This window comes from Cydia splendana, chromosome 12 (assembly GCF_910591565.1).
Source record: "Cydia splendana chromosome 12, ilCydSple1.2, whole genome shotgun sequence".
Classification (NCBI taxonomy): Eukaryota; Metazoa; Arthropoda; class Insecta; order Lepidoptera; family Tortricidae; genus Cydia; species Cydia splendana.
In genome coordinates, this window is record NC_085971.1 from 18,277,861 (window position 1) to 18,295,441 (window position 17,581).

The window sequence follows — 17,581 nt, forward strand, 5'->3', positions numbered from 1 at the left end:
ATAGTTAAGTCTGGCACATTGTTTTTCAGTATTTTCACCCCTCTATAGCTAGGGGATAGGGGATTAATTTCAAAAAATACTTTCTAAGCGCTACTTGCACCATCCCACTAACCCGGGGTTTACCCGTTAAACCGTTAACCCAGTGTCAAAATGTACTGGTAACCATGGTAACTCCAGGTTTAACCGGTTAACCCGGGTTAATAGTATCGTCCAAGAGGCCCAAAGTGGAGACAATACTTGAAGAAGGTATACCGGTTGTATATAGGTGACGGAACTATAAGCGTTGTAGTGGAATTCTCCTCATTTTTCATAGACATTAATAGACATAAATTTCTTCCAGGTCTTAACGCGATCCAACATCGAGACGATCATCAAATTTGCCCACAGACATAACCTGTTGCTTTTGGCTGACGAAGTGTACCAGGACAACGTGTATGCCGAGGGGAGCAAGTTCTTCTCATTCAAAAAGGTAAGACAACCTCAACAGTACCAATCAATCTTACCATTGAATAGTTTTACGGTTTAGACTCACTTGTTTTTAGACATTTTAGTCACTCGCGCGACATGTTTCGGAGAACCTAGGTCTCCTTTCTTAAGCACTGACAGTGCGAGCAGCGTCCACGAGGGTCTCCCTCAACCGGTTATCTCGGCGCGCCGCAGTACGCGAAGCACGGCCGTCGTGGACGCTGCTCGCACTGTTAGTGCTTAAGAAAGGAGACCTAGGTTCTCCGAAACATGTCGTGCGAGTGACTAAAAACAAGTGAGTCTAAACTAGTGATCCAAAGGACTCGAGCCTTTTAGCTCTTTTTTTAGGGTTCGCCTCATTTCTTGACGCCTAAAAGGCTAAAAGCCTATTTAGCTATTTAGCCCCCGAGCCTAGTTCTATTTAAGATCCTAGACTCTTGGGGCTAATAACCTTATTAAGGCTTGGGGCTAACGAGCTAAATAGGCTTTTTTTTAGGGGCTTAATAAGGTTATTAGCCCCAAGAGTCTAGGCTCTTAAATAGAACTAGGCTCGGGGGCTAAAGAGCTAAATAGGCTTTTAGCCTTTTAGGCGGCAAGAGATGAGGCGAGCCCTAAAAAATAGAGCTCCAAAGGCTCGAGTCTTTTGGATCACTAGTCTAAACCGTAAAAACTATTCAATGTTAGTATGTCTTACAACAGTTTAAATTCGATCAATCCTACCATGTTTAACACTGCCTTACTTGAAAAGCTATAGCCTCCCTGTTAATACGCGAAACCGAAATTATATTCTTACTTCTATATTGCTGTTATAAAAATCGAGTAAAAGAGCGATAATGCAATATATAATGAATACTGCGTCAAAATTAGAACAGCCATGTACGGATATGATGGTCGTAGGTATTGACTTAAAGTAACAACGAGAAAAAATGACAGTTGCTGTCCCTTTCAATCGCGCTGTGCTCGAAAGCGATGTATGCTTTGTCACGGCGATAATAGCGTCCATTATCAAGAATCAAGCATTTTATTCGTGGCAAACTTAAAGCTAAGATTACAAAAGTAAAACTAAAACTACAGATATTAATAAAATTGGTAAGCGTTAAAGTTTACCACGAAAATGGGCTCGCCTCAGCATAATACTGACCCGAAAGTCAGCGCTGATCTTCCGGCGAGACCATTTTGTGGGCCACGAACGCAACCGTGCAACACATTATGTGTTCAGCTAATGGAATTACAGTGCCGTGTGGTGCCGGCATCAGAAAAGAATAGCACCACCCCATCTCGTCCCGTGGGTGTCGTATAAGGCGACTAAGGGAATACTGGCGACAGATATGCATATGAGCAAGGCTCGCCCGTATCCTTAGCGGGGCCCTTGCTCACAAGAGCTGTGCGCGCGCCACATCGAAAAAAAAAAAAATGGAGTTACAGTAGTCATTCAGATTATAATGCTATTTTATTTAATTTTTCAGGTGTTGAGAGAATTGGGTGCCCCGTACACGAATGAACTTGAATTGGCTTCCTTCATGTCTATCAGCAAAGGTAAGATAATTATCATTATACCTTTAAACGAGCAATTCTTCGGCGATAAATCGATCTAGGTCTTATCTCTGGAAAAACGCGCATTTTAGAGTTTTTATTATGTTTTCCGAGCAAAGCTCGGTCTCCCAGATACTTTTATTGAAAGAAGATTTCTCAAGCGTTGCTATATTTATAAGCTTGTTCTTTTCAACCTAACTTTTGTTTAATTTTTTTCAATTCAAAAACATATTTTGAAATGTATATGTCGCAGTCGGATCGTATAATCCGCCGTATTACATTACGGCTAGCCGTTTTCAAAAACAGGGGCGTTTTGAAATGCGGCGGTTCAACGATTAGCCGGATTGAATGCGGCTGAATGAGAATCCGCCGGAATGTATTCGGCGCCATACGTTCTTCAACACGGCTAGCCGTAATGTAATACAGCGAGTCATTAGCCGCCGCTTTGCCAGTTTTTAGTTCTCATTTTTAACACTCGTGGCGCTGCCTGACATAACAACAATAAACTATGACAAACGCTGGGGTGTCCATAAAATCTGGAGTTCGTCGGACTGCTTCTTTTAAAAAAACATTTCCTTCGCAACTTAACTAGACGGAGCCCCGCTTCGCAGGGCTCCTATTTCTGAGCGGTTTGACCTTCGGGCATCTGAAGCTACCTGACGAACCTAACCTACCTACCTATTGATTTAGTGAGACGTCCGTGAAAACATTACACTTTAGGGAAAAAAGCGTAGGTAGGTAAGTAGGTTAGGTTCGTTAGGTAGCTTCAGATGCCCGAAGGGCAAACCGCCCAGAAATAGGAGCCCCGCTAAGCGGGGCTCCGTCTATTTAAGTTGTGAAGCAAATGTTTTGGAAAACAAACACATGTAGTGCGGTGGGGCCATGGTAAAAATAAATTAAATTGCAAACATTGTCAAACTCCGGTTACGTAGGCGACCGAAAGAACTGGTCACTCTACAATTTAAATAGTAGTACGATGCGGCTAAACGTTGGCCGCCTTATTGAAGAACGTATCGCAATGACAATTCGGCTAATCGTCGAACCGCCGCATTTCAAAACGCCCCTGTTTTTGAAAACGGCTAGCCGTAATGTAATACGGCGGATTATACGATCTGACTACGACATATACATTGGTAACTGTCGAAATTTAAATGAATAAAAAATATTTTGGAACAATGTTAAACTGAGCTAAGTTTGTACTATAGGGGCTATTCATAAATTACGTCATTTCAAATTAGGGGGGGGGGGGGGTCTGGACATCGGATGACGGTAGCATGAAGTAGGAGGAAATGGGGTCATTTGAAGCATGATTTTTGGATGATGATTAGGGGGGGGGGGGGTCAAAAATCGTCACAATCGATGACGTAATTTATGGACAGCCCCATAGTACTATGTCTAGATATGTGAAGACCTAGATAGGTACAGTTAGCTGCAGAGATAACTGATCCCCCCTGCACGGACATTTGTTTGCAGTGAGGGGCTCACTTATCTGTGCAGCTGACTGTACAATGTACATGGTATATGTTAAATAAATAAAACAAATATTTAGGGACAATCTTACACAGATCAACCTAGCCCCAAAGCTCGTACTATGAGTACTAGGCAACGATATACACCGTGTTTTTATTGAATTCCGTTAACTTCGGGGTATGGTTAAGTACGTTTAAGAAAACTAAATGGCATAGTTAATTTTGAAAAAAAAAATTTTTTTTGCTTTTTTTTTCAGAAAAAATAGTATTAAAAAGTAATTAAATGTAGCATATAGCGTTGTTGTAACACGGGCATTACATTTAACTAAACCAAACAATTGAAATCTGTGACATATCAATGTCAATTCGAACATCGATCGACCGAGATTTTACTTAAGTTTAGTAGTATGAACTCATTCTAAACACTAATCAATATGTAAACCGGCCTTAAGGCAAGTGTACAAGCTTGTAGAGGCCTTATAGGAAAAAAATAAAATATTGATTATCTTCGAAATGGAGTTAATTAGAATATCGGTGTCTTTGGGAAAGTTACTTGATTTAAGCTCAGGTATGCACCCTTGAAATTAACGGAAATAAAAAAAAACACGGTGTACATAATACATACTAGAATAGATAGATACAAACTTAGACACATAGACCCATCCCATAACTTAAGTCCAAATAAGCGTGCTCGACATACAAACTTAACAGGAATTACGCGCCGCCAGTTTTAAAAACAGGATCAATACATTCAATAACAAATGAGTGTTTGATCCTTTCGCATTTTCTCAAAGGTTAGCTGGAAGAGATCCTTTTTAGGGATAAGTTCGCCTTTGTACATAACATTTTTATTTTTGTCCGTTTTATGTAAACCTGTTTATGTGCAATAAAGTGACATACATAAATAGATACATACGTATGTATGTACATGCATACATTCATATATGAACATACCTATTAATCGTTTACAGGTTACATGGGTGAGTGCGGTCTTCGAGGCGGTTGGATGGAGCTTGTCAACTTCGATAAGGCCGTTCAGGCCAACCTCTACAAGGTAACATTAATGTCACTTCTTAGTCTCCTTACTTTCCTGTATGGATATGATGATCGTATTTGTGTACGTGACAGCGTGATAATAGTAGTTTTCACATCACCTATTCGAAAAAGGGCTTTTTCACATCACCTATTCGGAAAAGGGCTTTTTCTTCCCCGCTAGGAGGGATCAAAGTGGCACTTTTCCTCCCTGCTAGGGGGGATCAAAGTGGAACTTTTCTGTTCTAGGACACTGTTTTTGTTATTTTTTGCATTCTTTTTAGCTTGAATAATTTTCCTCATAGATTAAGATTTTTAAATATTCCTCATAGTTGATGTGAAAAGCAGTATGTGTCACACGGTATCAATATTATTTCGTCTTGGGCGTTAACACTTGAATCCCTCTGATAGCTAATGGAGTGGACTGTATGATGAATCGAAGATATAATGCAAACACGCAGATATTAAACAAATATCATTAATAATTTATTTAAAACAGAGCACAAGATCTTAATAGTTAGGCGGTGACAGGCAGACTGATTGACAAGCAATCATTCAAAAAGTATACAAATTAATAGTAGATTGTTAACCAAGGGTTGAAAGGCACCCATTTCTGTCGAGGTAGTTTGGCGCTCGAACGCAGTGAGAGCGCCAATAGTCCGAGACGGAAATGGTGCCTTTCACCCGAGTTAAACACTCTACTTTTCATATCGAATGCGAGGAAACCAAACAAGACAAGGCAATTTCGGAAAATCAGCAATTGAAGTACCTAATAGACCTACGGCCATGATTTTTTTCATTAGGACTTACTTGCAATCGGAGACTTTACAAGTGTAAAGATTAATAACCCCTAGCGAAAATCATTTAGATTGCAATATTTACGAAAATACACATTTTTTAACAAACTGCAGTAATTTTAAAATGGTTTGTACATTATAGTATGAAAATCAGCGGGATTGCCTCTTACTTTTTAATTTTATACTTTTTCGTTCTAAAAGCCGCAACAGGCTACCGGACCGCACCGCGACCTTGGTGCACCGCACCACGTAATAACATAATAAAAGTATTTTAAATATTAAATAACTATTTCATTAATAATATAACAAAATTTTTATCTTGTATTTTATTTTATTTTCATGAATATAGTGCTAAATAACTTTAAAAACCAATTTAATATCGTACAAAGGTTTAACTGTGGCTGTATAAGATTTTGCCTTTGCTAATTTACGCAAGTGTAAGGTTTAAAAAAATATTTTTGGTGTATTCCTGTTGGTTCCCGCCTTACGAAATCGAGTAAATAGAATTCAACGAAAGAAACAAGAAAAAATTGTTTTTAACAATTTACTTACATCATTTTTTATAAAAAAAGGATCAACGTGGGATTAGTAAAATTAAACAGTTACCAATTGTTCCAAGCGAGGAAATAAAGACACTATTTTTCCATTTTGTTTCCACCCAGTTGTTCGTGGGACGGGGACGCAGAGGAGTACACTACTTTTCTGCGCTAGAGCATAAACGTATCACTTTCTGCGCACCTTTTAGAACAACAACGACCCACTTTCAGAGCATGAGATATGAAAAAGTATAAAATAGGTCGCATGCCAGCCAGTCGCCAACATACCGGACCCCCAGTGGAACACTAACCACTGGTGGCTACTGGCTGAGGTGCGGCCTCCATCAGAATAAGTTTCCGGGCCGGTCTGCGCAGCACGCCTCCTCTAGTGTGGACGTCTGCCACGCGGACCGCTCCGTCGGGTCCTAAGTAAACCTTTGCTACCCTTCCTAGTGGCCACAAACCACGAGGAAGGGTAGGATCGGCGATCAACACCACATCACCCTCGCTAAGATTTAACGCGTTGTTGTTGGGTCCCCTCGTTCGAAGCGTCGGTAAGTACTCGCGTAGCCATCGTGCCCAGAACTGATCTGCTAGGCGGAGGGTTCTCCGCCAGTCACATCGTCGGGATAGGTCTGCGTCTGTCAGCGACGTGGTCCATGGAACGACTGATGAGGAGCCGAGGATAAAATGGAATGGTGTTAGCGCCTCTGGTGCATCTGGGGAAGACGGGACGTATGTGAGTGGCCTGGAATTCACTATCGATTCAGCCTCGAGTAGGAGTGTTGACAAGACTTCTTCCTTCAGTGGTTGATTTGTTAGGCAAGATCTGAGGGCTGCTTTCACTGTCCGCACAAGCCGCTCCCAGGCACCGCCCATGAACGGGGATGCCGGTGGTATGAAGCGCCAGTCGATTTTGTGGTTAGTGGCATACTCTACGACCGAGTTGTCATGTAGGGAGCGCAGTTCGCGGGAAGAGCCAACAAAGTTAGTCCCGTTATCGGAAAATATGGTGGTGGGCGATCCTCGGCGAGCAATGAAGCGTCTGAGGCTCATTATAGCACTATCTGCAGTGAGTGAGTTTACGATTTCGAGGTGAAGCGCTCTGGTTGTGAGACACGTATATAAGGCGATGTATCGTTTCTCGCTCCGTCGATATAGCGTTACTAGGATCGGGCCAAAGTAATCGAGGCCTACGTGGGTGAATGGTCTTTTGTGGTGATCAAGACGTTCTGGTGGTAAGTTACCGGTCTGAGGTTGGATAGGTTTCGTGTTCCATCTCTTACACTTCAAGCAGGCGCTTGCTACGCTACGGATGGTTCCTCTGGCTCTCAAGATCGAATATCTTTGACGAAGTTCATTTAGGACGAGCTCGTTAAACTGATGCGCAGCTTTGATATGTTGGTGTAGGATCAAGAGTCGTGAGACGTAGTGGCGGCCGTCGAGAATCATGGGTGATTTCATCTCGTCGTTCACTCCCGGTGCGGAACTTATGCGCGTGTTTTGTCGCATTAGGCCTTCTCCATCAAGTGTAGGCGCCAATTTCTTAATCCGACTATTCTTGGGCACTGGCTTCGAAGATCGTAAGTTTGATAATTCCTCAGGGAAACTCTCTGTTTGTGCTTGACGGACCAACATCTTCTCCGCTTCTATCATGTCTGACGCGTGAAGCTGAATTTGGATCTATTGGCCGAGACAGTTTAAGCCGGAATAGGCGTGCGCCCTGGAGAAAACGGGCGGTGGCACGTAGTAAACGTAGCCAGGAGCTAAAACGCGTTGGATCAGGTAACGAATTCGAGAGTGGGGTGTCGAGGAGCAGAACCATCAGATTCGATTTTAACTCGGGGTCTGATGAGGTCTCTCCCTCGTCGGTGACGCGCTCGGTCGGCCAAGTGCAAGACTGTTCAACAAGGAACTGTGGACCGGTGAACCACCGATGAGTTGCGGTAAAGTCGGTTCGTTTTGGTTTTGTCGCATCGTCAGCGACGTTGAGAGAGGTAGTAGGTACCTCCAATCGGATGGATTGGTGGTTTCCAATATCTCTCCCAACCTGTGTGCCACGAAAGGTTTAAACGCACGAGCGTCACTCCGGATCCACTTTAGGACTGTGGTTGAGTCAGTCCAGAAAATAGTTGCGGGGGGCTCAAAACGGTGAGCTTGCAGAATTGTTTGCGCAAAACGCGACGCGATAAGCGCGGCTTGTAATTCTAATCTTGGGATGGAAACCGGTTTCAGGGGACAGACTCGGGCCTTACTACCGATGAGGGCTGTCGATACAGAGTCATCACTGTAAGTGAAACGCCAATAGGCGACGCAGGCGTAGGCTTGTTCGCCACCGTCGGCGATTACGTGCAGCTGGACGTCGGACACGTCTGACCTGACCATGTACCAGCGAGGGATTTTTATATTGGCTGCAATATGCAGCTGTGCAAACCAGTCTTTGGATTCGCTTACGTACATTTCAGGTAAGTCTGTGTCCCAGCCAACGCCTGCCCGCCATAATCTTTGAATCAAAATGCGACCCCAGATAACGACCGGCATCAAAAAACCAAGAGGGTCATAAACTTTCATGACGTTCGATAAAAGAATGCGTTTTGTCATAGTGCCGGTCGGTATCTGGGGTACGGCACGAAACCCTAAGAAGTCTTGACGTGGGTTCCATTTAACACCCAAGACGCCGACGTCACTACTGGGAGGCAGGTAAACGTCAGAAGTTGCGTCGCTACGAAGTTCCTTCGGGACAAGAGAGAGTGCCTCTGGATGGTTAGACGTCCACGCTCGCATCTCGAAACCACAATTCTTGTGCACTGTGACAACGTCGGCGGCAAGTTGAGCTGCGTCGGCAACATTTGTGTGGCTCCCAAGGTAGTCGTCCATATAGTGGTCGTCAATTATTGCTTTGCAGGCAGCGGCATAGTCAACTTCATGCATCTTCGCGTTTTTGTTTTTTATATAGAGGGCGATGAAAGGACTCGAAACTGCGCCGAAGATCATTGACGACATGCGGTATTCCTTGAGGTCGCCGTTCTTGTCACGCCAGAGAAAACGTTGAGCATCCCTGTCCCTTGCGGCAATCTTAATCTGGGGAAACATCTCCTTGATATCGCCATTCAAGGCTACCACACCTTCTCTGAAACGGAACAGGATGTCAAGTAGGGGCGACAATAGGTCAGGACCTTGCAGAAGCAGACTGTTGAGGCTTACGCCTTTTGTTGTGGCAGCCGCGTCGTGGACTGCTCTCAGCTTCTTTTTCTGAGGATGATAGACGCCAAAGATAGGCAGGTACCAGCGAATGGAGCCATCTGCGTTGACGCAAGAGGCATTTGGTGCGGGTCGATGGTGGTAAGTCTTCGAATCACACTCTTCGGCATAGTTCTTGCTGATTATGTCATCTATGAATTGTTGAAAGGATGCGGCGAACGCTGGGTCCTTTGACATCTGTCGCTCGAGGGCCTTGAAGCGTGAGAGTGCCTGTGGGTAGCTATCTGGTATAATTTTCGGTAGCTCCTCCTTCCAAGGCAGGCCGACTTCAAAATGGCTATCGTCAAGTTGGTGAGTGGATGATTCTATGATGTCTACGGCCCGTTGATCCTCGCTGTTTTGACGTGGGACCTTTTTTGTGATACCCAAGGCGTCGATGTCGTATTGGCATTTTATAAGTGTATCCAGATCTTCCGTGACGTGATTGACAAATTCAAATGGCTTCGACGACATAGAGTGTGCGCCATGGAGTACCCAGCCTAATAAGGTTTTGGAGGCAACAGGGTCGTTCTTTTTTCCGCACCGCACTTCGCGACTTATGGATATATACCAGTCAGGCGCGCCGATTAGGACGGTGGGATAAGCAATGTCATGTGAAAGTTCGTTTGCTAGACCTGACAGATGATCGTAATCCATGATATTAATCGTGTCTGGATATCGTGCGCGAAGCCCTAAGGGTTCCACGGCTCGCGCGTGTTCGATCAGGTAACGATCGGGTCGGTCGCGACCACGTACGTAAAAATCAACATAACTTACGTCAAGTTCCGCTGTCATATTACAAACACCTTCAATGCGAAGACTCTCCGAGCGGGTTGGCTTCGCGCCGATGCGTTTTGCCACTTCGGCGTCAATGAGAGATGAGACGCTGCCGTCGTCTAGCATTGCTGTTGTCTCGAACGTGCCGTCAGGACCCTCGACTATGACCGGGACCACTTTCAGCAGGCCTCGACGATGTGGGCGTGTAGTCGATGGACAGGATCCTGTTGCATTAATTGAACAATCAGTAGTATTCGCGATTTTGTCGGAAGGTTTGATTTCGTTATGTTGTTGAGTAGTATTTATATTGACAGGACATGTAGGGTTGACAGAGGAAGTCTGAAGACAGAGGCTCTGTCCGCTTGGAGCTGCGTCGGGATTGTCGTCGGCTGTCCCTGTGCCATGGAGGAGCGCGTTATGACGTCTAGGGCATCCATCGACACCGCAACGTTTCGCGCGGCAATTGTTCCACGTGTGTGGGTTAGACTTGAGACAACGGTAACATATTTTAGTTTCTCGGACCCAGCACCATCTGTCGTCAAATGTTAGCTGTAAAAAACTCTTACATGTTTTTATCTTATGAGATCCTTGTTTACAATATGCGCAATGCTCAGATGTACTCCCGCTAGATACCGTAGCATGTATTGTTTCCTTTTTTAACGGGAATTTCGGAGCATTAGTGCGTGGTACATTTGGATGCGTTGGTGTCGTTGGCGCCTTAATCGTACTGTCAGCAATAAAATTATATTTTAACTGTTTGTCAGCTTCGGTTAAGAGAAATTGTGACAACAATTCAAGTTTTGTTACATTTTGTTGCTCTGGCGCGTGAGCCGATGCGTAGTCTGTAAAGCGAGATCTAGTGTGCTCACTCAATTTTACCAAAATGCACCGAAGGAGCTCTGGGGATGATAAGTACTCATTTTGTTTGAGCAAAGTGAGCGTTGTAATAAAATTACGCAATTTATTTGCTAAACCATTTAAATCTTGAGGAGAACTTAGCTTTGGACTGTTGCGGAGCTCGGCAACCTCGCGGGCGACCAGAAGTTCCGGACGGGCGTACGTCTGCTCCAGGGCCTTCACTATGTCGTCGGGCGACCCGCAGGTCCACATGAGCGACGCGACGGACTGGTACGCTTGTCCGCGGACTGCGTGGTTCAAACGGTCTAAGTTTTCTGCAGCTGAAAAATTGCATTTTGTTCGTTCATAACTACTTTTAAAAGCCATCCATTGTGAAGTCTCACCCGAGAACGTAATTAGCTCGGGCTTCTTTGGCCTGTTCGAAAGTGAATTTATAGCTTGGGTAAGTTTTGTAATAGGGTCTGAGGAGGAACGTTCAGATGATACTGGTAGTCGTGGTGCCACTGTGTCGTAGTTATATGTTAAGGGCGCTTGAGTGGGTTTCGAGAGGGTTGCTTGGTTGACAATAGGCACGTTGAAAGATACCGAGTTGGCGGTGGCTCCCGGTTGTAAACTAGGTCCTCGAGCGTTACTCGAGGTGACAATCCGTGCCCCACCAGGCATATTTCCATGAGTTGCTGTAGTCATGTTAGCATTCTGTTCGGATACCCAAGTCGCAGTGCGCCTTTCGGCGTTGCGATCAGAAAAATACGAACTACGAGATTTGGCAGACTTATCTGAAGCTTCCAGAGCGGCGATTCTTGCTTGCAGCTCCGTCTGTTCCGCCTCGAACTCAAGATTTGCGAGCTTGCGCTCGCGATCCTCTTGTTGACGAGCGAGTTCGCGCTCCGCCTCGGCCTGTTGACGGGCGAGCACGGCTTGCTGACGCGCGAGTTCAAACTCGCGCTCCGCCTGCTCCCGATCGCGGTCCGCTTGTTGTTGAGCGAGTTCGCGCTCGCGCTCCACCTGACGCCGCATTAGGTCCGCTTCAAGAGCTAGCTTTTGTGCGCGAACGGTCGCCGAAGAACGCGTTGAGTGTATGCGCACGGTATGCGATTGCTTACTGTGAACACTAGAAGCGCTTTCAGTTGGTGCCTTGACATCGCCTTGTGCGAGCGTAAGCGAGCTAGTTCGAGCATTTGGGCGTTCCGCAGCGGGCTTAGGTTGTGCCGCGCTGGTTGGAATGTCGCCCGTCGTTAGTATGTTCGAACTACCAGGCAATGCCGAAGCACCTTCGTTATTCGTGGCTAAACCCGGCGGGGCGCCGCGCGGTGAACGATCACGCCGTTCGCGCTGCGCCCGGTCGGATTCCGTAGCCGTCGGGTCTGCCTTTGTCTTACTACGTGTTTCCACCATGATGAAAAATGTACGTAATTAATGTAAACAATGTTTTACAATGAAATGAAAATTTACAATGACTTACGTGAAAAAATTTGACAAGTTAATTTCGATGGAATGGTAAAACTACGGCGAGAATGGACCAAAATGATAGCTAATGGAGTGGACTGTATGATGAATCGAAGATATAATGCAAACACGCAGATATTAAACAAATATCATTAATAATTTATTTAAAACAGAGCACAAGATCTTAATAGTTAGGCGGTGACAGGCAGACTGATTGACAAGCAATCATTCAAAAAGTATACAAATTAAAAGTATAAAATAGGTCGCATGCCAGCCAGTCGCCAACACCCTCATTACGCTCAGGATTCTACTTTAGAATCCCTCACTACGTTCGGGATTCTATTGTAGAATCCATCGCTTCATTCAGGATTCAATGTACGCCCTTGACGGAAATATATCATTTTGATCCCTTGTAACACAAACTACTATTTCTTCCCCGCTAGGAGGGATCAAAGTGGCACTTTTCTTCCCTGCTAGGGGGGATCAAAGTTGTACTTTTCTGTTCTAGGGCACGATTTTTTCTTTCGTGCATACTATTTTATTTTGGTCAAATAATACATATTTTGGAACATAACAATTTCCTCATAGTTGATGTGAAAATCAGTATGTGTCACGCGGTATCAAAATTATTTCGTCTTGCGCGTTAACACTTGAATCCCTCATTACGCTCAGGATTCTACAATAGAATCCCTCACTCCATTCGGGATTCTATTGTAGAATCCATCGCTTCATTCAGGATTCAATTCCGTCACGCTCTTGACGGAAATATATCATTTTGATCCCTTGTCACACAAACTACTATTGTGTTACAAGGGTTCAAAAATAGGCCAAATACCAAGCCTTCTCCCCCCCCCCCCTTTTTACCCCCTTTTTTTGTCGGTGTGGGAATGCTGTTACGCATCGTCCCCCTGCCTGAGGTGGGCCCCGAGGAGCCTCCCCACTAAACCCATCACACCGGCGTTTCCAACAATATGCCGTTTGGGGAGGCGCCCTGGGCTCGCGAACGTAGGGTATTTTCCTACTAGTCAAATCAGTTACTTTTTTAGAGCTGTCAAAACGATTTGCTAATATGGAATTTATATGAAACATTACATCGTGACGTCACGGTCAACTCACATACTTTTTATATATCTATCCGATTTATTAAATAGAACTTGTGTTTAAAAATAACCTCTATTTGTGTTTTTGTAATAATTATCCGGTGCTTTATTTCATGCACGGTGTAAAATAATTTATTTTAGAAATAGAAATAGAAATATATTTATTTGCCATTAAATGTGGTATACAATGGTGTTACATTATTATTTATAGAGCCGTACACATTTAGGCTTTAAAAAGCCATGCAAATTAAAATTATACTAAATTTAGGTTTAATTAATATTATTATTTAAAACAAAACATGCATTATTAAACTAGTTAAGTCATTAACGTGGACTGTTACAAAAGATTATGAAGTGATAGTTTTATCTAAAAATTCATTCAGACTATAGTAACACTTATCAACAAGGAAAGAGTACAGTTTGTTTTTAAATTTATTAAGTGGTAGCTGTTTAAGCTCGTCAGGCAGTCTGTTAAATATTTTAACGCACATTGCATAACAGCTTTTATTTTTCATAACTGTATGCATATTAGGGAGTACTAGCCTGTCAGGATATCTAGTGTTAAAATGTGTTATATCTCTTTTCATGACGAACATATCGGGATGCAATTTAACAAATACACAAACTTCGTATATATAAATCGAGTGCACCGTTAACAATTTCAATTTTATAAAAGAACTTACACAGGATGTTCTTTGAGGCCAGTTTTGAGGGATGTTGCATATTGCTCTAATGCATTGCTTTTGTGCTATAAAGGCATGATTTACATATGATGAATTGCCCCAAATCAATATACCGTACCTTAAATTGGATACAACATAAGCATGATATGCCATTATAGCAGTTTTCATATCAGTTATGCGTGTCAAACGCCATAAAACATATACAAATCTATTAATTTTTGAGCATACCTTATCCACATGCGTTTTCCAAGTACATCGATCATCTAGGGCAAATCCTAAAAACGTAGTGGTATCGCATTCTACGAGAGTGTGTCCATTATATGCTATATGCAGTTTCTCCTTCTTTCCTCTTCTATTAATAAATTGGATGTACTTTGTTTTATCAATATTAACTTGTAAATTATTATCATTTAACCATTTAATTATGTCAGCAATAGCATTATTAATAATATTCTCATAATTTTCATTATCCCTATCGCAAATAACAATTGAGATATCGTCCGCAAATAAGGTACAACTGTGATTTGTAATTAGAGGTAAATCGTTGATGTATAAAAGAAAAAAATAAAGGGCCAAGTATAGTCCCTTGAGGTACTCCAACCCTATTACATAACATGTTTGAGCTATAATTCTGTTGCATTTTCTCATCATCTACACCTACTATTTCTACTATTTGGCGACGATTGCTGAGATAGCTCTCAATCCACGAGTTTACCAGTCCTCTCATGCCATAGGCTTCACATTTCTTTAGTAGTAACCTGTGCGATACATGGTCAAAGGCTTTGCTCATGTCAAAGAATATGGCAACAGTTTTGAGACCCTTATCTACATTATCAACTATCTTGTTTATTAAATTAAATGTGGCCAATGTGGTGGATTTACCTTTTTGGAGGCCATTTTGGTGGTCACTTATTATTTCACTAGTTTTAATAAAAGACAACAGCCTTGTATACATTGCTTTCTCCAAGATTTTAGCGAAAATAGGTATAAGCGTAATTGGTCTATAGTTTCCAGGAAAGTTATTGTCTCCTGCTTTAAAAATGGGTTTAACAATGGAAATCTTTAACTTATCAGGAAACACTGCCTGTTGAAAGGTCATGTTGATTAAATGTGAAAGTACAGGGGCAATAATGTCGCTTGTTGACTTAACTATATGTGTAGGGATGTCATCATAGCCCACCGAACGGGTGTTTCTCAGTTTTTTTATTATATTTACTACTTCTATTGAGTCAATGGGGAAGATGAACATATTTGTATTGTTGAATTGAAGAAAATGGTCATATTGATTAACCATATTATTAAAATTTAAATTATTATGAGTGGTGTCGATGAAAAAATTATTAAATACATTTGCAATGTCATTTGGTTTATCTATGGTCTGATTATTATATGTAATTTTGTCAATAAGTCTATTTCTTTTATTCACTTTACCTGTGTCTTTATTTATGATTTCCCAACTAGTTTTCGAGATATTTTTAGCATTATTTAGTCTTGCCTTATTATCTAACTTTCTAGATTTAAATACAGGATAATACCCTATTCTACCACGACGACCCCCCGGCGAGCCATACGACCTTTTTGAATGAAATTTAAATGTTTCAGTGCATATCAGCCATGCTGTGCCCCACCGTGTTGGGACAGTCCGCGGTGGATTTAGTCGTAAGTATTATTTCATATCAATTATAACCGATTATTACATTGTTTCCTTTAGAAATTCTCTTTGTAAGTCATTGAAAAAAAGTAGTCTAGTTTTCGGCTACAGAAAAAAAAATCGATATTCACCTTATTGGTCAAAATCGGTTCTTTGGTTTTATAATCGTTTAAAAAAAGTCCACGCATTTGGTAAATAAAAAAAAATCTTTATAACGTAAAAAACTCGGAAGCTCACTTAAACAAAAATCCCTAAACCCGAAAATGTGTTTGTATTTTGCGTATTTAACGAATAATTTACTATAATTTATAATCTTAAAACCGGCCAAGTGCGAGTCGCACTCGCGCACGAAGGGTTCCGTACCATTACGCAAAAAACGGTAAAAAAAGTCACGTTTGTTGTATGGGAGTCCCACTTAAATATTTATTTAATTCTGTTTTTAGTATTTGTTGTTATAGCGGCATCAGAAATACATCATCTGTGAAAATTTCAACTGCCCAGCTATCACGGTTCATGAGATACAGCCTGGTGACAGACAGGCGGACAGACAGACAGACGGACAGCGGAGCCCTAGTAATAGGGTCACGTTTTACCCTTTGGGTACGGAACCCTAAAAACCAACAAGCTCACACAGGAAAACAGAAACCGATTACGTAATCACACTGGATGCGATTCGGACGTGGCTCCGATGTTTGAGCGAGACAACGCTAAGCGACATCCCGCTCGCACATCGGAGCGACGTGCGAATCGCACTCAGTGTGATAACAAAAGCGGACTATAGAAGCTGTAAACTATAATAAGAGTTTTGTTCACGTACTGTATAAAACCCCATTTAATATTTGTTAATAAGGTTTTTAGGGTTCCGTACCCAAAGGGTAAAACGGGACCCTATTACTAAGACTTCGCTGTCCGTCCGTCCGTCCGTCCGTCCGTCCGTCCGTCCGTCTGTCACCAGGCTGTATCTCACGAACCGTGATAGCTAGACAGTTGAAATTTTCACAGATGATGTATTTCTGTTGCCGCTATAACAACAAATACTAAAAACAGAATAAAATAAAGATTTAAATGGGGCTCCCATACAACAAACGTGATTTTTGACCAAAGTTAAGCAACGTCGGGAGTGGTCAGTACTTGGATGGGTGACCGTTTTTTTTTTCCTTTTTTTTTTGTTTTTTTTTTATATGGTACGGAATCCTTCGTGCGCGAGTCCGACTCGCACTTGCCCGATTTTTTCTTTTAATTAAATATTCTTATTTTCAGGCCAAGCCGCCCAGCAAAGGCGAGCCGTCCTACGACCTTTGGATCCAGGAGAAGACGGCCGTTCTAGACTCCCTCAACAAGCGGGCTAGAATGATCGCAGACACCTTCAACTCGATGCAGGGATTCAAATGCAATGTTGTACAGGTAAACCTATAAATAAATATTATAGGACATTTTTACACAAATTGACTTAGCCCGACGGTAAGCTCAAGGCTTGTGTTGTGGGTACTCAGACAACGATATATATAATATATAAATACTTAAATACATAGAAAAACAATCATGACTCAGGAAAAAAAATACAGTCGGCGTTAAAAGCTTGTACAAAAAAATTTTTTTTTGCCAAAAACTTATTTCTTTTAAGTTACTTATTTATCAATTGATAAATTCTCAATCGAGAAGAAGTTTCTCAACCTACATACGCAGCGGCAGCTGACGTTCACGAGGCATCATCTTCTCTCCTTTAATAGTTTTGTTTAATTTCCTTTAATAATTTAAAATCGCCTTTAAATACTGATAATTAAGGTTCATTATCAATTTACAGGGTGCGATGTACGCGTTCCCAAGTATCGACCTGCCTCCGAAAGCCATCGAGGCGGCGAAGGCTGCCGGAAAGGTACCCGACGTATATTACGCCTTCAAACTGTTGGAGCAGACTGGTAAATATATCTATTTTAATCACACTTACTCGCAAAAGGTGTTATTACACGTAGACGATGAGGTCCGTAAATCCA

At 42.4% G+C, this 17,581-nt stretch overlaps 1 protein-coding gene and 1 long non-coding RNA gene across 3 annotated transcripts in view; one reads left to right on the forward strand and one right to left on the reverse strand.

Annotated features, from left to right (window-relative positions):
* Window positions 1-17,581, reverse strand: part of LOC134795746 (uncharacterized) — a 320,791-nt gene that overhangs the window by 249,461 nt on the left and 53,749 nt on the right. The window lies entirely within an intron of this gene.
* LOC134795675 (alanine aminotransferase 1-like) overlaps window positions 1-17,581 on the forward strand; it is a 52,791-nt gene that overhangs the window by 33,166 nt on the left and 2,044 nt on the right. For both annotated transcript variants that reach the window (XM_063767599.1, XM_063767600.1), the window contains exons 7-12: window positions 341-469; window positions 1,932-2,001; window positions 4,439-4,521; window positions 15,539-15,595; window positions 16,848-16,991; window positions 17,392-17,506. In XM_063767599.1, the coding sequence (XP_063623669.1) occupies window positions 341-469; window positions 1,932-2,001; window positions 4,439-4,521; window positions 15,539-15,595; window positions 16,848-16,991; window positions 17,392-17,506 (598 nt within the window). The remainder of the gene's footprint in view (window positions 1-340; window positions 470-1,931; window positions 2,002-4,438; window positions 4,522-15,538; window positions 15,596-16,847; window positions 16,992-17,391; window positions 17,507-17,581) is intronic.